Source organism: Coccinella septempunctata, chromosome 4, assembly GCF_907165205.1.
Source record: "Coccinella septempunctata chromosome 4, icCocSept1.1, whole genome shotgun sequence".
NCBI classification, from domain to species: Eukaryota; Metazoa; Arthropoda; class Insecta; order Coleoptera; family Coccinellidae; genus Coccinella; species Coccinella septempunctata.
Window position 1 is genome coordinate 4310505 of NC_058192.1, and position 20673 is coordinate 4331177.

The 20673-nt window shown below is 35.5% G+C and overlaps 5 protein-coding genes, 1 long non-coding RNA gene and 1 other non-coding gene across 9 annotated transcripts; 4 read left to right on the top strand and 3 right to left on the bottom strand.

Annotated features, from left to right (window-relative positions):
• Positions 1-2067: 2067 nt before the first annotated feature.
• On the bottom strand, positions 2068-3158 carry LOC123311333. Its single transcript, XR_006537433.1, has 2 exons — positions 2954-3158; positions 2068-2681 (listed from the first exon to the last, which is right to left on the bottom strand). It is a non-coding gene; the product is annotated as an uncharacterized LOC123311333 (long non-coding RNA).
• A 92-nt stretch (positions 3159-3250) lies between these two features.
• Positions 3251-5421, top strand: LOC123311330 (natterin-3-like). Of its 3 annotated transcripts, none has more exons than XM_044895229.1 (4): positions 3251-3382; positions 3925-4187; positions 4536-4682; positions 5206-5421. In XM_044895229.1, the coding sequence occupies exons 2-4, from the start codon at positions 3975-3977 to the stop codon at positions 5290-5292; spliced, it is 447 nt and encodes a 148-aa protein (XP_044751164.1). In that variant the 5' UTR covers positions 3251-3382; positions 3925-3974; the 3' UTR covers positions 5293-5421. The 3 variants fall into 3 exon arrangements, with proteins under 3 accessions (XP_044751164.1, XP_044751163.1, XP_044751162.1); XM_044895228.1 differs by lacking the exon at positions 3251-3382 and adding an exon at positions 3605-3746; XM_044895227.1 differs by lacking the exon at positions 3251-3382 and adding an exon at positions 3747-3810.
• A 191-nt stretch (positions 5422-5612) lies between these two features.
• LOC123311331 lies at positions 5613-7173 on the top strand. The gene is made up of 4 exons (XM_044895230.1): positions 5613-5869; positions 6216-6490; positions 6611-6727; positions 7060-7173. The coding sequence occupies exons 1-4, from the start codon at positions 5866-5868 to the stop codon at positions 7138-7140; spliced, it is 477 nt and encodes a 158-aa protein (XP_044751165.1). The 5' UTR covers positions 5613-5865; the 3' UTR covers positions 7141-7173.
• A 383-nt stretch (positions 7174-7556) lies between these two features.
• LOC123311329 lies at positions 7557-9268 on the top strand. The gene is made up of 4 exons (XM_044895226.1): positions 7557-7714; positions 7960-8180; positions 8236-8466; positions 8544-9268. The coding sequence occupies exons 1-4, from the start codon at positions 7708-7710 to the stop codon at positions 9012-9014; spliced, it is 930 nt and encodes a 309-aa protein (XP_044751161.1). The 5' UTR covers positions 7557-7707; the 3' UTR covers positions 9015-9268.
• Positions 9269-10669: 1401 nt separating this feature from the next.
• On the bottom strand, positions 10670-12085 carry LOC123311284. The gene is made up of 4 exons (XM_044895167.1): positions 11931-12085; positions 11646-11866; positions 11229-11453; positions 10670-11129 (listed from the first exon to the last, which is right to left on the bottom strand). The coding sequence occupies exons 1-4, from the start codon at positions 11935-11937 to the stop codon at positions 10770-10772; spliced, it is 813 nt and encodes a 270-aa protein (XP_044751102.1). The 5' UTR covers positions 11938-12085; the 3' UTR covers positions 10670-10769.
• A 1208-nt stretch (positions 12086-13293) lies between these two features.
• On the top strand, positions 13294-14078 carry LOC123311618 (histidine-rich metal-binding polypeptide-like). The gene is made up of 3 exons (XM_044895674.1): positions 13294-13458; positions 13516-13742; positions 13926-14078. The coding sequence occupies exons 1-3, from the start codon at positions 13449-13451 to the stop codon at positions 13980-13982; spliced, it is 294 nt and encodes a 97-aa protein (XP_044751609.1). The 5' UTR covers positions 13294-13448; the 3' UTR covers positions 13983-14078.
• A 2948-nt stretch (positions 14079-17026) lies between these two features.
• On the bottom strand, positions 17027-17099 carry Trnar-ucg. The gene has a single exon. It is a non-coding gene; the product is annotated as a tRNA-Arg (tRNA).
• Positions 17100-20673: the final 3574 nt, after the last annotated feature.

Consider the following 20673-nt stretch of genomic DNA (forward strand, 5'->3'; position numbering starts at 1 on the left):
CTTCGTTGAGACAACGGTTTGCAACCGCTCACCTCCTTCAAATTCAGCTTGAGCAAACTCATGAGGTGCAAATTAGCACTCAGGCAATAAGAAATCGCCTCAGAGAATATGATTTAAGGCCTCGCGTCGCGGCAAGTGGCCCAGCTCTTACCGCAGCCCATCGAAGGGCGCGTTTGGATTTTGCGAGAGAGCATATCCATTGGGAAGAAGCCGATTGGGAAAGAGTTCTCTTCACAGATGAGTCTAGATTCTGCCTCTACCATTGTGATCGACGTTCCCTTGTATACAGACTTTCACATGAAAGATATGCTCAGTGCAATTTCCTGAATACTACTGGTTTCGGGGGAGGATCGATTATGGTATGGGGTGGAATATCTTTGACTGCTCGCACAGACCTAGTGGTCGTTGATTATAGAGCTATGAATGCTGATAAGTATATAAGGAATATTCTTGAAGATCATGTAGTTCCATTTGCCCCATACAATGGTGAAAATTTCATTTTAATGAACGATAATGCCAGACCCCATCGTGCGCGCATCGTTCAGGAGTACCTTGAAGAGGTTGAAGTCTCTCGAATGGAATGGCCAGCGAGAAGTCCAGATCTCAATCCGATTGAGTAGGTTAGGGGCAACCTCAATAGAAGGCTGAGAAGTTCAGAAAATCATCCAGCTACTCTTAATGACTTAGGAATCCAACTCGGAGAAATCTGGGAAGGATTAGATCAGAACATTTTAAGATCACTCATTTTGAGTATGAACCGTCGTTGCCGAGCTGTAATTAACGCAAGGGGTGGAAATACCAAATATTAAATCACTCCTCAGCATTTCAGTATTTTAAAAATTGTTCATTTCTCTTCTTTCACATAAGATTCGGTGAAATCCTGAATTTTTCTTCCATTTAATGTGTCTTGTTTTGTTCAAAACCTTCCCGAGAGAACATAAAAAATAAGTTATAAAGTCAATGTAGAGTTAACTTTCATTAAAATTGAGATTTTCAGAATGTGCGTTAATTTTTTTGCTATTTGATAGTTTATAGAGAAATTCTCGAAGAGGTCAATCTATATTTCAGATTGCCTGGTGAGAAGACACTATATATGTATTGAAAACATATTCATGCAGCCAGAACTTGCTATTTTTGATGGGACTCCGTTAAGCATTGTCTAAAATGTCAGATCCCAATTCCCATTCTATCCGCATAAAACCTTGGCAAGTTTCACAGTTCCGGAGAGTTGTTGAAGACCAACTCAAATACTCGTGCCGATGAAACATTGTGGAAGTTTTTCAATAAGACTGGATTTTATTCATTTCTACGGTTGGTAAACAACTTTTTGTTGCCGTTACAACGTTAATTAATTCTTCCCATCAAATTTAATTTCGCGAGGAAGAAATTCGAATTCATTTTTAATATATAAAGGATCTCGTAAAGTTTGCTGGAAAATATTAGTACCTAATCGTCTATTTTTGGGCCATTTAGAAATGAAATGGGAAAAAATATTGTAAAAAAAGTTGAAATTCTCTATTATATGAGTCTTTGAAATTGTTCAAATGAAAATTTCTTTGAGGTTTCCGCAAATTGAATGCAAAATTTATCCAGAGATTTTCAATTGAAATAGCTAGAACTAATAATTTCATTTCTGGTTTATATTTCTTCAAAGAAAGGTTGATATGGCTGCCTTGATAGTTTCTTAGGATTGAAATGTGAATAATAACAAACAAATAACAATCTGAACATATCAATATTAGCTCGACTATTGATGAAAATCTTGAAAATGAAAAAGAAAGAAGAATAATATTTCATGGAACAGATGCAGAAGTGAATAATTCACACAAAATTCCATAGATAAATGGAACTAAAAAATCTTATCGCATATGCTTTTTTATCCTTGTATTTGTATATATTATCAACAGATAACATTTCGACTCTTAATTTCTCTGTCTTCAATTTCAAGTATTGTTTTATTGATTTCAATTTATTTTCTTTCCTAACAAAGATTCGGATTTGTTGTGAAGATTGTATTTATTATTTATTCATAGAAAACACTGTCAGATGGGAAAATCAGAAATATAATAAAATCACATTATTTATTCAACTGATCATCGAATGAAAACATTTTCATGTACATAATGTGAATGGATTACACTAAAAAATCGCAAATTCCACATTATTTCATTGGACAAATTTCTGACAAACAAATAACACTTGATTAATTTAATACAAATATAAAACTTCCTAACTAACTTCAGCATACATACTGTGTAACACTACAATTTTCAGTATTTCACTACGACTTCAATATTATGTTCTTGCAACATCATTGATTATGCTGTCGATCTTCTTGTTCCTGTCCTGTTAAGTAACGCCATGCTCTTCTAACTCTGTTACTTACTGCGTGGTATGCATCGGTAAAGTATAAAGCACCCAAGAAACCAACAGTGAAGAAGAAATACCCTAATCTTGATTCAGGAAAATGAATATAAGATGGAGCCTGGTACATCTTGATTTGCTATGGATGAATATTTCTTATAGTGTAAGCAAACCAGAGTGTTAGCTGCAAGAACGATTTTAAAAATGAGAGTGATCTGAGGTGAAGAGCTGCCACCTGCCAGTGTAACCGAAGAACAATGTGTTACCAACCATCTGTCAGAAATTCTTCTTCGGTTTATTGATCTCAGGAAGTGAAACTGAAAACAAATTATTCAGGTGCTTTTTTTACTATTCAATTCCACATTTGGATCAATATGATATACAGGGCGAACCGGATAGGTCAAGCGACTTTGAAACACCAATAAATAAGTGGTCCTTGTCCCATGTGTGTTTATCTAATGGACTCATACTCGAAATCACTTACTAAGGGTGGTAAAACCCCCACATTTTGCTTATTAATAAAGGGTTCATCCTGAAAACCGGTTAATTTTTCAATGATATCTCCCTAAATAGTTTTTGAAATATCGACTTCTCATTTAAATATTCCATTTTTGATCCTATATTGAGATGAAGACTGATTCGACTCATTATAAATCTATAAAATTCAAGAAGAATACATAATCCTTCATGAATACTGCAGATGTAGACGTTTATTCAAACTATTTCCAGGCCGTATAACATTATAGTACGACCCAAAATAGGAAACAGGACGAACAAGCATGAAAATGAAAGCAGCGCTTCTACTTTCATAACGTCTTTATCATATCGATGCATACTGAAATCCCATTTGAGCTTACTCAGGGTCATCCTGGATATTTCGAGGAATCATCACTTACTTATCTTCGCTATCGAATGTTACATTGGAATGAACGAGTTAAATTCGCGGGAGTTTTGATGGATGAAAGTTCAGGTACTAATACATTATAGTGTGGAAAAATCAATAAACATTTTATCAAGGGTGAGTACCATTTCGTTAGTTCTAATTTCTACATGGTATATCAAACGAGCATAGATAAAAATGGATTAATTAGCTTCTAATTTCTGGTATTTTTGTGTTATATTTTATATTCTCTATCTTTTCCTTCTTTGCGCTTGGATTATAAATAGTATTATGCCAGCACTTCTTACTGATATGGATATTCACTTTTTTAATCGATTGAGTCTAGCTCCAGTTGCTCTACCGAGAATTATCCAATATCACCTAATAAACAATGGCTATTATTGATAACTCAAGCACATTAGATAACATTATGTTCATGCGTTGAATCAGTAAATATATGAATTATTATCTAGTGCTCAGAAATAGAAGTTAGTGCCAATGTGTAAGTAAAAATTCTTACATGGTCATTTCATTCTATTTTATTGCTGTTTTAACACTTTCAACAAGTAAAAATTTGCAGTAAATTATTTTCATTTCCAATCATGTGGAAATTGTTTAAATTCAACATGATACAAACTCTCCTACAAGCTACAACTTTAAAATTGATATTTTATTTATAGATCAGCGAGTTCTGAAAATTCCACCCGTCCACCCAGCAGGTTCCACGAGTATGGGATCTCCTGGTCTTCAATGGGTCAACTCCTATAGAGGCCGACCTATTCCACCAAATGCCGTTTGTTGCGGCGTAGACAAAGATGGCAGTCAAGTTTACGTTGGTCTGGCAAATTTTGCAGGAGACGAATTACCTGCAAAGATAGTTCCTAGAAGGAGTGAAGCTTATGTGTGTCATAATGGTAGAGAAATACCAATCACAGATTATAAGGTAATGATTAGAAATTAGAAGAGTAAAATCAAATCAACCGCTAATTTAGAGAAATTATTTTTTCGATTTGTATATCAGTCGCTTAGATAGAATGGCAACAAACAGACCTAAACCTCTGAAGGAATCAGACAATGTTCACTCTCAACATCTCAACCAGCATATTTGAATTGGCTACAATAGATAGTCTCAGTGGCAAGAGAGGCCTACTGTCTTTGTCTTGGTCAACAGTAGCTATTGGTTAGTTCTCCAAAATAACTTCCTTAACGAAACATTTAAAGTTTGGCACCTACACGATTCCTTCAAATAATTTATGGATTTTATCGCCATTATAAATTCTATTACTTCCAGGTCCTCGTAGAGAAAAAATTGCATTGGATACACAATGTTGGGGGTCACATACCACCAGGTGCTGTTCCTGCTGGAAGAACGTTAAGTGGTGAACAACTCTACGTGGGAAGAAAGAAAGTTGCTGGTTCTGCAATGGCTGTAGGAAAGGTAATTTCAATTTCAAATTTATCCCATAGTGGCTTTGTAATTATTGATTGATGATTGACGAAGATTCTGTATGCAAATAATTTTACGAATTCCAAATTCGTATTCCAGAGTAAGAACATTTTGGTCTGAAACAACTTTCTTTATTCGATATAAAATTGCAGACCATATATACTGAACTATGTTGGTATGTATACTACTTGGTATAAGGTTGCAATGCAGAATTCATTGAATCATTGAAAAAATGTCAATCTAAATATATATTTAGATATGATGATGTGTTTGTGAGATAATATAATATTATCATCTCACAAGCACATTAGGAGTAAGATGAATAGGATACACAAGATGCAAGATCATTCTATTTGTTTCACCAACAAAATTCTGAATCAAACTGAAAAAAATTAAATAGTGGATACTTTTCAGTAGTTGCCTAGATTGAAATCTTGACTAGCTCTGTAATAATCATGTCCGTTTATGCAATTTACACTTTTTCAAACAAATAATTTACTTTACACTTTTTCAGGTCCATCCTTCACATGGCTGCCTTTATGTCCCATTCGCTGGCCAAGAGATGTCATACAGAGATTATGAAATACTAGTTTACAAGTGACTTTTTCCACAATTGAAATATGTCTTTGGCTGGTGGCCATTTTACCTTCTTATATATTGTGAAATTCAATTTTTTATTGGAATAATTCAAACGAAACATCAAAGAACAATAAAAGGCTTGATTTGTTAATGAAAATTTTTCAAATCATACCCTTGCTATGCTCCCTAAGTTCATCTACCACTGATATTACTATTACTAAGATCTACTAGACGAATACAATGAACATGTTGATGGTTCAGAGCTTATAACAATAATTACCTGATCCTTCACGTATTACATGGTCTGTGAGGGGCGCTAGTATCCTTGTATGGACGTTTTTGGTACTTTTAATTTGAATTCCAATAGCCACCTCCCATTCAAAATTGGATAAGAATATTTTGCGTATCAAAGCGAAACACTCAACGAATCTGAATGATATCTACAATTTTCATTGTTGATACTTGATAGGTAAATTGTATTCTGCCATTGTTCAATTCAGCTCATCAGATAACAGGAAATGCAGTTAAACCAGCATATGATTTATTTCAATGATATTTTATAGTCAGTCCCAGTAGGTACATAGTAAAAATAAAAATGTGTAAGTACTACTTAGCCTTCTATTAGATCTTTATTGCTGATTGCTGAATCAGTAGCTTCTACAACCTCCCATTTTTCATAAAATCATTTAGCGATTGGATTCATGAAGAGAAGCTTATCGAAGAGAAAACTATTCTGTCTGTCCGTATCGTATGAATCCATGGAATTATTCCCAATAAAGGGAAATAGTCAAGAAATATAACTTTTTTCCTTAAGATTCATCTTTGAATAAAATCCACAAATATTGCAACACGGTGATTATGAACTGAGTATTCCAAAAACTTATCTCGGAAATTAACGATCAGACAATATTATCTCCTTACGCCATAAAACAATAATTTTTGCAGCCCGAGGTGGTAGGTCTAAGACAACTGGATCCAAGAATGTGTATATTAAAGCTCCTACAGGACTCACTCCGGCATCACCGGGTTTATACTGGATAGATTCTGAAATAGGCCAAAATATTCCACAAAATGCTTTTACTGGCTTAGAGGCAGATGGTAGTGAAGTCTATCTTGGTCGAACAAATATTGATGGCAATGAACTACTAGCAAGGATACCTAACAAAGAGGAAGCTTACGCATTTTACGAGGGTGAAGAAATACCAGTCACAAAGTATCAGGTTAAAAAACTATTGAACTGTGTACTTAAATACCTATATCCTTCATCTGGTGATTAAAATGGATGGAAATCATAAATTATTGAGTCTATAAAGTTTCACCATTGTGCTCTGTTCTTGCAGATTCTTGTGCAGAAACAACTTATGTGGATCCGAGTTGAAGAAGGTCGTATACCTCCAAATTCTGTTACAGTTGGCGCAGATCTATACATCGGAAGAAAAAATGGTTTCTTGGGACAGGTGATAATAGAGATTTTTGAACATTTTTTGTAAATGAAAATTCATAGGATCAATAACGACTACGTACTTCTCACTTCACCAGGATTTTTCTTCTGAAAAATGTCCGACTAGTTATAACTTGTACATTACTTTGGTGATGGGGGATTTTTCACCCTGAGTTTCAAAGCAGTATCCTTGGCCTGTATGCCACTGGCACAGGGTGTTAGTCTTAAATAAAAACGATAGGACTATTCGAATGTCAATAATTCTTAATTGTATTATGTAATTCTATAGGTACATCACAGTTGAGGTTGTCGTTTAAATGATCTAATTTCTAACTCATATCTTTTTAGGTCTCCAGTGGTGAACTTCGCGTCACTATTTCTGGTGAGCAGAGGAGTTTTAAAAACTATGAAATATTAGTTTACCAGTGATTTATGATAAGAATTGTACTAATTATGGATTCACTGCCTCCATGATAAGTTGATATTGTCCATAGTTAGAAAGTTAGATGAATGTCAAAATGAAATGATAATTTTTAATGAATCTTATGAACAATAAATATTCATAAGTATTTCAGTGATTCAGTTTTCTTGAATTAATTCATACGTTTTTGAACCCCAACAGAATTAAGTTTAAGAAACTGGTGAGAAGACAAAAATCAATTTGAAATAATAAGAGTAACACAACATGCTCACCAAATCAAAAGCAATAGAACCAAATATTACTGCATTTCACACGGAGCAGCTACCATCAAACTATGAAACTCATTGCATTTCACTTCCTAGAGCGATAACAATAAGGAACAACTCACTGTGGAGAAAAATGGCTTTTTCCTAGTCAAATAAATCTTAATCAAATAAATCGTTGGCAACCTATCTGATTATTCATCAAGAATTAATGATAATTTCATTTTTTCACAATAATCCCTCGATGTATATAAAATCGACGCTGGGGTTATCCACAAATCATTCAAGTTTCATTTTGAGCAAGACAACAATATGGCTGGTAAGAAATCTCACTATTAAAATATATATTTCACTATAAAAGAAAATATTTCGGAAAATTTTGATACAGAACATTTATAAGATGCCAGAAAGTATTAAGTTCTGTAAATTAGCGATGAAGATCAATTCTTTTCATAAATTCTGAGCGATTCAATTTCCCAGTCATTTATTCTTGTTCTGATACTTTCGCAATGGAGTATTTTCCGTACAGAGTAGTAGGTTTTTACTTTTTCTTTATATTTGAAGAGTGTCGTCCAATTCCTGGTGAATACACCTGGCAAAATTGTGAGGATTTTCAACTACCACAGAATTCTGTCTGGTACGGAAGAGACGATGATGGCAGCGATATTTTCTGTGGGAAGGCATGGTGCGATGGTGAAGAAGTACCAGCAAAAGTGATCCCGAATAGAAGAGAGTGCAAAGTTATCGACAACGGTTGCGAAAGAGTAGTACCTAACTGTAGAAAGGTAACTGAATGTTGAATTTCTCCAAAGGATTTCTTCACTTTCTTCAATTCCTCAGGTACTGATATGCAGAAGAGATGAAGGTGATAACTGTCACAGAAGGAGGGATCATTGTCATAGGCGTAGGTCCTGTCACTGCCACGATGATTCGTCCAGTAGTGAATCTGACCAGGAAGAAAGCACTACCACTGAAAAATCGACATGTTGTAACAACGAGAGTAAAGTTCTGGAGAAGAATGTGAAGAGCTGTAGCTCATCCACCACCACTATTGTGAAGAAAGGCTCTAAGGTAATTTTTCCACTTCGGAATTTGTCCTTGTAATGATCAAATTTTTCGAATCTGCTCAAACTTTTTTTTCTTCATAGAATCATCACAAGAAGGGGGGCAACGAATGCTGGTATGAAACACGCACAAGAATGGTGCCCAAAGTGACAGTCCAACCTCGCGTTCGATACTTTCCAAAAGTGATAAATGAGCGCACTGTTCGATACGTCCAGGAGCGTTACACTGTCAAAGTATGTGGAGGGAGATGCTGCGATTCTTGTGAATCACGCGAATCTTCCGAAACCTGCCGCCCCTGCGAACCATGCAACCCTTGCGAACCATGCGAACCTTGCAACCCTTGCGAACCTTGCAACCCTTGCGAACCATGCGAACCATGCGAACCGTGCAGACCATGTGAGCCTTGTGAACCATGTCAGCCTTGCGAACCATGTGACCCTTGCAGTTCTAACAGGAAAAACAAGACTGTTTTGATATCTGAACATTCAGAGGAGAAGAAGCAGTCTCATAGATGCAGGAGTAAATCCCCATCGCGTAAAGTAAAGTGGTTCTGAGGAAATTGATGCCATTGATTCAACAAGATGACGACCAGGCTGTTTATAGGAACGTTTCTTATGGCTTTTATGCGCTTTTTAATCTGTTTATTCAACTTTGTTATATTTTGTAATATATTATTGCTTCAAAAATATTTGAGGCCTTCTTAATTTAATTGAAATATTAAGGCAGTATCTATATATAATAATAACATATTATTCTTATTTTCTGATGTCATGTTTAAAGAACAATAAATATAATAACTCAATACAGACTGATTATTTTATATTACTCCGTAATACAAGATGTACATATAGGTCAGATTCAATCAGAAAACAATGATATTTCTGAGATGTTGGATGATGATCGATAATTTTTGTGTTTGAGACTTTTTTCAGTTGGAAATTCGAAAATGAACGTTCGTCCACGTTCATACCTAGCAACTTGACAGAAAAGAAAGAAAAAGATCCAAAACAAGAAAAAAGCCCAAAAAGGACTACTATGGAGGGATAGCCCGAGGCCAGAGTGAGTCTTCCGCTCGTACAAATATTTCAACAGTAGAATCTTGGGGTCAAACGAAACACTTTTTTCTCATACCATTTTTTCCCAATTGGCTGGGTTTTAAAGATACAGGCAGTTGAAAAACCATAAAAAAGTGTTATTTTTATAGTTTATCTCACAAAGGGTTTTATCGAATGAAATGAATTTCGGAATACAGTTTTTCATTTATTTCATTAATCTTTTTCGGTCACAAGATATCACCCAGTCTTCCAGTTTTCTCATTATGATCATTACGTTTACGTAAGTGAGTTTTAAAGCAGATGAAAATCTGCGAAACGTCGCCAAATATATTTTGAAAGTTCTAAAGTATTTGTTCTTATTCCCACAAAGAATACCCCCTATTACGTTTACGTACCATAAAAATACCAAAAATTCAAAGAACCCCAACTCTTGAAACCAAGTTGGACGCTATCTAATGAATATTTGAACGTTGTGTATAATAAAAGTATACTTTATATTTTCTCGTATAATGAGCCGTTTTCGAGTAATTTGATGTTCAAAAATGAAAAATATCTGGTACTTTGGCTGAATGCAACTCTGTTTGAAAGAGCCATAGATGTGGAGTGGCATAGATTCAGCTCGTTATTCTTAAGGGAATTTTGTTCCTCAACGGGTGGCATAGCTCATTATAAAATCTTAAAATGGCTATTATATCTTTTTATCAGGGCCGAACCGAAAAAATGGTATAGAAAAAAAGCGTTTCTTTTGACCTCAAGAATCTACTGTTGAAATATTTGTACGATTCATAGACTCTCCCTGAATAAATATGTCAATTTTCGAACATTGCAACACTACACATATGTAGTGTGCGTCAAATTGTCAAGTATATTGTCAGCTGTCATTATATTGCATTCCTCATTTTGAATTATTGCGGAATGGATTTCTATAATTCGTGTTTTAATTGCAGTGGATTCTGTATTTTGTCCAGCTCTGATTACAAGTCGAACAACAGGGTCAAAATCACATGTTTCATAGATATGTAAGAATCAAAAAACCCCTTCTGGTAGGGAGAAACTACTCTGATAGACCCACCACCTCTGATCTAACTTCAACATTATCCACATTATCTAATAAGAGTCCTTCGACTTGCTATGTTAACATTGAAAGAAAAGAGTATGCTCGAAAACTTTTATTCAAAATATCATATTATTCGGAATTTCCATTTAACAGCTTTCCTGTATAGAATCCGGTCGGCATTCCATTCGTCCAGTTATTCACCAGCACTTGGCCTTGGGTTGGGGCGAGGGTGGATCGCATTTGGTCGGACGAACGCATCTAGCCTCTCCCTTCTTTGAACGATCGCAAACTACAGCCTCCTTGCATTTCGATTCCTGCCGACATGGCAGTATTTCCTCGCACGGATCGCACGGCTCGCAGGGTCCGCAAGGTTCGCAGCTGTCATCGCAGCAGACCTTGGTAACGTACGTTTCCGGCTCGTAACGCACAGTACGCTCCATTGTGACCTTTGGTACGTACCGAACCCTTGGTTCAACAGTTACTTTTGGCACCATACGGGTGCGTCTTTCATCCCAGCATTGGGCGTGATGGTGGTCCCTCCTCTTCTTCTTATGTGCCTTGAAAAGATATTATTTCATCTTTAACAGATTCTAGATACAATGAGGAAGAAATAGATGTTGTGCAGTTACTGAATCTTTGTTCAAAGTTTGATTTACCTTCTTGGCTTTCTTCACGATAGTGGTGGTTTCAGTACTTCGGCACTTTATGCTCCTTATCAGCAACCTACTCTCATTTCTACTCGAAGTGGTTGTAGTGGTAGTACTCTCCTCTTCTCTTTCACTCTCGCTAGAACTGTCATCCCTATGATGACAATGACGTCTATGACAATGGTCCCGTCTACGACTGCAATGATTTTCGTTGGATCCGCGACAAACTAGCACCTACAAGCAGATTGCATCAGAATGTATCGAAAATGAGCAACTTAGGGGGAAAATAGCGAAGAATATGAATCACGAGAAGGAAATTAGAAAACTGTTGAGAACAAAGAAAACTAAGAACACAAATCTAACTTAATGGGAACATTGCTCCTCCTTCTGGGAGTTCTGGGAGATGCCATTTCTAAACTCCCCTACCTTTTTGCATCTCGGTACTACTCTCTCACGTCCATCATCGATTACTCTGCATTCCTTCCTTTGAGGGATTATTTTGGCCGGCAGTTCTTGCCCATCGCACCAAGCCTTGCCACAAAATATATCACTACCATCATCGTCTGTGCCAAACCATACGGAATTTTCCGGCAACTGGAAATCATCACAATCCTGCCAGGAAAAGTCGTGTTGCTGAGATGAACAAGCTGAAAAAGAATTTTGTCAGGATGAAATAATTTTCTATTCGTATTTCTTCAAATTCTACTCTACCTGCCATAGTTGAGAGCCTCCTAAACTGATCAACTGGTATTAATCGTTTGCATATTGTATATATACTCACGTAGGAATCAAGGAAATGTGAAGATAAGGAATTGAGTAATCATTTGATGAGCCATCTTCATTAGGACATCGAAGGATAGTGCAATATATTCCTGTTCATTAATTATTCTGAACTTCCTAGATTTGGTAACTGTTTGTCATTTCGTCCCATGAAGTTTAGTCATTTGAGATACTGATTAATTTGAATTTTCGTTCGAAATTTTTAATAATGAGCTTTTATCATCGTTAGGGTTTCATTCAGAATGTTCAGAGTTTTTAAATCTATGGATCACAAAAAATGAAAAATCCAAGAAACCCTGAAATAAATGGTATTATGCTTAAAGCACAAGATAGAGGAGAATATATGCAACAACGCAAAATCACAAATTCAGTTCACAATTCAGCTGAGTCAGTTTTTTATAAAGTGTGTTACGACTGTTACGAAGAATAAAACAAATCAAACTAGAAATTGAAATTGATCTTCAGTAGAATCACTTGTTTAACCCTCATAAATGTAAGTTTTTGTTCATTCTTAGATTTTTTGAATGGATAAGGAGAATCATTTTCATATTATACTTATAATATTTTTTCTTTCTTTGTATCTGGAGAGAGGAAATTTTGAGGATATCATCTGATCAACTAATTTCCTCTTTTACATATTCAGGATTTCATATTTGCGATTGAACAAAAGCCATTTCGCATATCGGATGATTTACCACACGCTTAATAAAGTGACGTGCCATTCTGATAAATAGATAACCGAAATCGGTTTGTTCCGTCACAAATTGTGCGCATTAATCAAGAGAAACGAACATTAAATAAAAGCTTTGAGGTAATTTATTATTGTTATATCATGAATACGATCAAGCATCGTATTATTCAACCAAATATTCCGAATTGGAATCTGACTATCGAAACAGATTTGTCGTATTCGACGGTCCGAGTGGTCATTGTAGGAAAATGGTCACTAATGAGCTTATGGCTCCAAATATTAAAGCATATTATTTGGAGAATGATCCCGCGTGATAACTCTGCATTTAATCCTTAATCGTTTGTGGGAATCGGGATACCGTGTAATGATATAAAAACGGTTCCATAATTATATCAAATGCAATCTGAATCTACGCTGGATATGCAGATACAATCGATCATTTCCCATCAACAGTTACACGCTTTTCGCTTTATAGATCTGTCCTCGACGGTTTAATTTTCGATTTAGACGATTTCTAGAAACATTAATTTGTGTCGATTGGAATGCATTGGGATCTAGAATATTACCGAGTGGACAAATATTAGAAATGTAGACGGCATCAGTAGGAACTGATTGCACAAAAGGGAAATCCCAACGATAATTGATAGGTACCCATTGAGGAAATTGGGGCAGATACGCATGCACCAATTCGGAAAAATTAAGCTTAAATATTGATGTAGAGGTGGGACCACTCATTCAAGTACCTACATTTATTCCTGATGGCATCAGGTATGCAAATGTGAGTCAAAAATGACGAATTAATTAAGTTTTTTCCTGCATTTTCAGTAAACAAGATAGAGACTCGTATCATCGACATAGATGATGATTGCGATTGCAGTGAAAGAGGAAGAGACCATAAGCATCGCCATCACCATCCAGGACACCATGACCATAATAAACATCATCATGACCATCACAACCATCATGGTCGGCATCATCATGAAGACGACGACAATAAAACAGCTTGCATAAAAAGTATCACGGTTTATAGTGTAGAGGAAAGGAGGATGAAGGTAAAAAATTACGACTGAATGTCAGCAAAAATATTCGAATGGGTATGAGCAATCTCTTCCATCAATTCCCTCAATACTACAAAAACATTTTCTACCAAACTTTTCTTGGCATTTTCATTTCCACAATTTCTTACACCATACATATTTCATCGGTCCCTATTATTAACTCATTTGTTTTTTCAGACAAGAAAAGTGAAAGAGGTGAAGTATGATAATCCATGGTGTTTTCGAAAATTTTAATGTAGGTAAATAATTCAGCATATCTACCAATTGCAGTTCAATACAAACATTCTGTCAGTTCTCCAAAATCAGTTCAATAAAGTTGAATGTTCATTTTCCTTTCTTTTCATTCCAAAAACATACAATATTCTGTAGATTTATGTGATCCCTAGGAAGTTATGTGGTACATTGGTGGAGTTTTTTCCATATTACAACCTCTGTTGATTCACGTGCTTCTCGTACAAAAAGTCTCTCAACTCACACACAAAACTACAATACAGATTTACTAGGAGCCTATCAAATCTGCCTATAAATAAACTCATTACAACAGTGGTGAAAATCTCACACGCCAATAATTGTTAAACGAACAATACTATATTATTGTTTTGTGATTAATTGTCCCAGTACATGCTGCAGTAGGAAAGCTATAACATCTCGTCCAATGATAGCTGTGGGGCATAACAATTCCGGGATATTAATTGGGACCCAGGACATGTCCGCTGATATTGACTTGATAGGGGATGTTATTTATTACGTCAATCCATTTACAAGTGAATCCGAAATTGGAGATGCTGTTAGTGAAAAATTGGATTGTCCCGGAATAAACGTACAAGTGACAGATAGATTACATTCATTCATCTCGCTTCAAGATAAGAAACATTATGAAAGTTTCGGCTATAGTTGAAGGCAGCATTTTCAGCAGTGTAAAAATATCAGCAGACACCAGGATTGCACTGAGAGCAAATGAGAACTTTTGACTTCTGAAACCGATGAGCAGAAAGTAATTAATTTTGTTTGTTAGTTTTTACTCACTCTGTATGTACTTTCCACAGAAAGCCAGATATCCGACGAAGAATGAGTCCCTCGATGTCAAACATCAAAAAATGAAATATGAAACAAATGTTTCGAAACATACTCCGATGCAGGACAAAGAAAAAGTTCCTGCTGAAAAGCATTGTATCATGCTTAGTTGAAATTCAAGACTGATGTAACATTTTTTACATGAAAAGTTTCGGAGCTAACGTTCTGAATCCTGAACATCAGCGCTCATCCCTACGAAAGTTTTTCACTATAATCTTGACGTTATCTGCCTACAACAAACTTATATATTTTTCCACGTCCGTAAAACCCAATTTCCCAACTGACCAAGAAGCAGTGGCGCGCGGGAAGACTTCAGTGTTTGAAAGTCAGACAAGGAATTGTGCCAAGATATGCACATTGGTTTCAAAGTTGAATTGTTGGTTCGGTTCTTCGGTTGAAGAGGCATTTTTCAACGAAGAATGTGCGGATATTACTTGTGAGCTGTTTTTGTGATGGCTACAGATGATAGATCACCTGTTTTTAGACCTCTGGATTATTTTATATGGGGGCTTTTAAAGCAACAACTTCACGTAGTGGAAATTGATCATTAGTTTGAGTATCCACTAAAACATGGACAAAACATGCAATCAGTATAAGGTTGTACGTTGCCAAGACTGTTTTGAGTTGAAAATTGATGACAAGCAGAAAATTTAAAGTATGATACTATAGTAATAAAGCCATATTTAATTTGCTATTTTCATCAAGAATATCAGCTTGTTCGTTCCTCAACTTCTCACCCTGTATTTCTATTGTAACGCCCCTGAACCATTTTCTCGCTATGCCGGTCTGGTACTGAGGCTATCTTATAAGAAAAAGCTACGGATCTGATAAATTCGTGCTGTCCACTTCGCAATTAAGGTCGGGGATTGTGGCGTTCGTTCCGGGCTAGAAGAAAAACTTGGCAATTACCCATTTCGAGATGCGATGTGAGATTCTATTGCGTTCCGTGAAAGGAGCAATTAAAGACGAATTTGGATTAAAGACATCGAAAAAAAAACAATTTCCTAGAAATTATTTCCTTCCGAGTAAAGATGAAAAAAGATAATCTATTTTCGAATTGAGAAAGTAGGGTGCTGATTGATTTTATCGATATGTCACACAGGAAGATTGCAAAATTTCCAACAAAAAGGACGAATAAATACGATAGGTATACCTGCTTACAATTCTGGTTGATAGAAAGGAATTATCAGAAAGCTGATGATGATTTTCATTCACTTCCAAAAAAATTCTACTTCATATTCGCCATAAGTGAAAGTTTTGAGTATGAGGTTAATACACAATAATAAAAGTCAATTTCTAGGTGCTGAATGTAAAAATAAAATTTCAAAAAATCTCTAAGAAGTGTCCAAGAACTATGAAATACCCAAGAGTTCTATTTCCATTCATAGGCATGCCTGCCTTTCAAAATAAATACCATTGTTTAATAATTGTCCTTATATTATGCAATGCCTATAAGTTTGCGTTTGGCCAAAGAACTGATACGAATCAATAAAATTCACTCTTTTCCATATTGATTCATAAATTCGAGCAGTTAATGCTCATTCAATAACAAAACATGATAATTAATTATTTGAGCGGTTTCCATAATGTATTTGGTTTGTTTTTCTAATTTTTCGGCATGCTGAATATATTGCTATCAGGAAAAACCGAACTGATGATGAAAAAGACCCAAATGCAGCAAGTATCGAATCCAACGTTTCAATTTTGTTATGGAAATTTGGATATTGTTTTCAAAATGTTCAAATATATTTTTTACGATTGTACTTGTGCCGCCATCTACAGGCGAATCTACTAACTAAGTGCGTACCAAATGCTATCTATCATCAGTAAACGAAAGTTATGTGTTTCTAGTATAGAAACCTTTTCGAATTTTGAAGAAATCTATTTCTCGTCTTCTCGTTGGTATATACACAAATAGATGGCGCTAGCAGTCATTTCATAAGAAATTCTGTAATTCATTAATAGATGGCGCAAAGAGAATTTATAGTATTCTTCCTCCATTAACAGAAATCTGTTTTGCTTCAGAATGAAAAGTGTGAAATGACACTACTAATTATTAAAGAGTTCAAAAAACATCTAATAGATGGAGAAGAGGCAAAAATGTTTTCTATTTCCTCTGTTAGTACTAAAATATCCTTCAGATATCACTGCAAAAAGAGATCTTTATCGCTATCGGCAAACCATAAAATAAACAAAAGATATTACGACCGTGACAGGACTCGAACCTGCAATCTTCGGATCCGAAGTCCGACGCCTTATCCATTAGGCCACACGGTCTGTGCTACTTTGAGGATTAATTTGTTACATGTGTTGTGAAAACAAATAAAATAAATTTTTCAAGAAAAATATTGAAGAAGAATTAAGAAGAATTTTTTTCGGTCTCATAAATAATAACAATTTCAGTTATAAATTTTCCTAATTAGATACCTTATGTGATAACAGTAAATAGCAATGTATGTGCCAATTATTTATATCAAAAAATTTTTCGCGAACACCATCAGCCAAAAAATGTTGTTCTCTTAAAATATTAAAGACCAAGACATTTCTAGGTTGAATTAATAGTCAATGGTGTGAGATATCTCAAAAACCTTCATTGAAATAGTGAACTGTTGGAAACAATTCATTTCTGATTGAGATTTGTTCACAAAATGTCATAATCATCATGATATTCATTCACATCCTTCATGACCGCAAACGTTTATAGATCAGACAAAGAGCATATTCATCCTCAGATTCCATACGTGTCCTTCCATCATCCCCCATATTATGACAATAAACTTTAACAACAGGACAAAATCAATCATCCATCAGTAAAAGGAAATGAAGGTAGGCATGAAATAAACGCAGATTCCGCTCTCTCTGAGCATCTCCCATCGTCAAGAATATTGAATTTCATATTAGTCGATTATGAAAGGACTTGAGCGAGATATTATACGTCGAGAGGACCACGTACAAGAATGAATAGACAGATATTCAATAAGATAATCGTTCAGTGATTGTGCGAAACCCGAGGCAGGTCCTGAAAGGGAAATACTTCACGCTACAATAATTGTTTTATGTCGACATAAAAATCCCTTCCCTTCCCAACAACGTTGGATAATGCCCATTGAACATTATGGAATATACGGTGAATTTTTGAAGATGACAACACGACCTGGATCGTGGAAGGAAGCATAATTCGTAAATTGCTTTTATCCATCCCCCGATTGTACCCTAACAAAGAATATCGAGAATTTTGCAAAAAGGTCGCATATGTCATGAAATTCTTGGGCCCTTTTCGAAGCAGAGGAACGAAAATGAATCTACTTACGAATAATTTGTCCCAGAGCAAATAACTCCAATGTTACTGCCATTGAAAGTCTTATATCCCTACCATGAAGTGATTGAAGTGAATGAGAATATTTCTTTTAAAAATAGAATCTCAGCTGTCAACATTATGGATCCTTCTATACTCCATTCACTTTTATTTTAGCAGTCGGTTGGCCATGGAAATTTGACACATTTCACTCTGTATAGTACGAAAATGTGGGGTTATGACGCTTGTCAAAACATTTATGGGTTTTAAATCAACGCTGCCCGTTCCACGTAAAAGTTTCTGTTATTACGTATTTTTATCACAATGTCGAATCTCTTCGGAAAATATGTCACGAACTTAATTGAAGTTTATACAAACTGATTGAAGGCATACCCAATCCAGTTATTTGCATGGAAAATACAAGAGATCAGTATAATATCATAATATGCACTAGCTTGAGGAGAGTTAATGCTCGTTATCTTCTTTGGCTAAAGTTTGAATACGATACATCAGTTGTACATTTCAAAAATATTAACCCGAAGAAGAAATGCATATGATGTAGTGGTTGGGAATGGGTATCTCCCGAAGGAATTAACAGATAATTACAAGAATGTTAAATTCATCAAAAAAAATCATCTTGCATCAATATAAGTAAAAGGAATTAAAGGAAGTTTCAAGTCAAGATGAACTTCACCTTTGAACAAAAATTTCACATGAATAAACAACTAACAGAACAACTGGCGCGTATTTGTGGCTGATTATCTGAATACATTGATATAATAATAATAATTAGGTATTTATTGGTACCTTAAGACATTTACAATGTATAGGACAAGTCAAATGAAAAATAGAAAAGTGAATTGTCGGGAACTTATTCTACGATGACATTCATCGAAAATCCTGTAGTAAACTTTTCGCATTAATTGACTCAAACATAAAATTCTCAAATGTCACCACTTTTTTGGGTCTCCCCACAGAAGGGAATTCTTTGTCATCCTCTTCATTCACAATCTTTCTGATTGTGGAAACATTCAGCTAAAATATAAGTCGTTTAGATTCAGTTGAAACATTATATAAATTCTTTTACATTGAATATGTTTGCTACCGTCTGACGTATTGTGGATTTTAGAATATCAGGGTATAACTATTTGAATGAGCGGACCTGAATTCCAAATAGCACTTCCTGAAACCCTGCCTCTTTTTTCTATCACTTTCGGCATTTTCGTAATAAAAATTGATATTAGTTGTGGCAACGGCGTTATGACATCAACGACGACATTGCATGAGTGCCAACCTTAATTCGTTCTAGTTACAAAAACTTGAGAAAATGATTTCATGGCCAACCGACTGCTAAAATAAATGTGAATCCAGTATACATATACGTTTTTCTCAAGCTCGTTATGTACCTATTAGCTAACTCAAGAAAGAGTAGGTACTTGGGGACATTACATCAAGAATGGCTTCGAAATTCGCGCCTTTACAATTCCTTTTTTTATTGTACCTTTTTTCTGTTCTTCAAACTTCTAAACTCGCAGTCGTCTGTCGTCTTCGAGCAGCACCAACGTATAACGATCCCAACAAAGCCGAATTATTAGGACTCGAATATGCAACAATGGAAATCTGTAATGAATGCGTGCAAGTCCTGTTCACAATGCACCTGCTGTATTCCAAATTGGTAATTAGCGGGCGTAGCCGGTGTGAAATCTGCCTCACTTCTTACAGTCGAGCGGACAATAATATAATCGTCCATTCGGGGAGTGAATGCAAAGCGAGATGAGCAAGGGGGAAGAAAGTGGAAAACGCCATTTTCGTAAAACATCCTTCGTTTATTGGAAGCTCAACGGCTGAATTTACAGGTATTGTCTGAGCCAGAATGGTTCTGTTGTTAATTTTACACCATGAGGATCAGAAAAACATTAAAAAAATGACATAGAGTCATTCGGGGCAACTGTGCACACTTTTGCCTTTCAAGCCATACCCTGTTTCAAATGTTGAAGCTAGGAAATTTAAAACATATTCATAAGATAAAGAATTTTCTAATCTATAAATAAACATCAAAAAGCCAACAAACAAAAACGTTTTCTTTCCGCAAAAAAGAATTTAATGATGAAAGTCGGAGTGCGTTCACATGCCCCGTATTGCGGGTAAGTGTGCGCACCCTCACGGGGTAAGTGAACGCAGTGCTTAGTGAACCACACAATCAAAACAAATTACAAAATAATGTCATCAAAATGTTACAATATTAGAGAAATGCTGTTTATTGTCTATACAGAAGCGCCTTTTTACAAGCACTGCATTATTGTGCGTGTCACAATTTCTGGTGAACACAACACTTGATACATTCCCCTGTTAGTGGCTCTTCATATTTTTCCGAACAAATAGGACAATATTGATCGAGTCTTAACCAAGAAAATCAACAATGTCATAATTTATTCCTCACTGAACAATGCCCATATAATGAATCTATGCGCACACTTACCCGCGCACACTTTCCCCAGTAAGCCAAAATTTGAATTGACGTTCTTATGGAATTGAGCAGCTAAGAGAACCTAAAAT

What these genes read in the sequence shown, in the direction of transcription:
- LOC123311330 (XM_044895227.1), top strand. Translation starts at nt 3,765, where the DNA reads ATGGTCATTTCATTCTATTTTATTGCTGTTTTAACACTTTCAACAA. An exon ending in TGTTTTAACACTTTCAACAA is followed by an intron (nt 3,811 to 3,924) that starts GTAAAAATTTGC and finishes TTTTATTTATAG; the next exon opens with ATCAGCGAGTTCTGAAAATT. An exon ending in TACCAATCACAGATTATAAG is followed by an intron (nt 4,188 to 4,535) that starts GTAATGATTAGA and finishes TATTACTTCCAG; the next exon opens with GTCCTCGTAGAGAAAAAATT.
- LOC123311284 (XM_044895167.1), bottom strand. An exon ending in TAGTACCGAGATGCAAAAAG is followed by an intron (nt 11,454 to 11,645) that starts GTAGGGGAGTTT and finishes ATCTGCTTGTAG; the next exon opens with GTGCTAGTTTGTCGCGGATC. An exon ending in TCGTGAAGAAAGCCAAGAAG is followed by an intron (nt 11,130 to 11,228) that starts GTAAATCAAACT and finishes TATCTTTTCAAG; the next exon opens with GCACATAAGAAGAAGAGGAG.
- LOC123311618 (XM_044895674.1), top strand. An exon ending in TAGAGGAAAGGAGGATGAAG is followed by an intron (nt 13,743 to 13,925) that starts GTAAAAAATTAC and finishes TTGTTTTTTCAG; the next exon opens with ACAAGAAAAGTGAAAGAGGT.
- LOC123311331 (XM_044895230.1), top strand. An exon ending in TACCAGTCACAAAGTATCAG is followed by an intron (nt 6,491 to 6,610) that starts GTTAAAAAACTA and finishes CTGTTCTTGCAG; the next exon opens with ATTCTTGTGCAGAAACAACT. An exon ending in AAAATGGTTTCTTGGGACAG is followed by an intron (nt 6,728 to 7,059) that starts GTGATAATAGAG and finishes ATATCTTTTTAG; the next exon opens with GTCTCCAGTGGTGAACTTCG.
- LOC123311329 (XM_044895226.1), top strand. An exon ending in TAGTACCTAACTGTAGAAAG is followed by an intron (nt 8,181 to 8,235) that starts GTAACTGAATGT and finishes TCAATTCCTCAG; the next exon opens with GTACTGATATGCAGAAGAGA. An exon ending in TTGTGAAGAAAGGCTCTAAG is followed by an intron (nt 8,467 to 8,543) that starts GTAATTTTTCCA and finishes TTTTCTTCATAG; the next exon opens with AATCATCACAAGAAGGGGGG.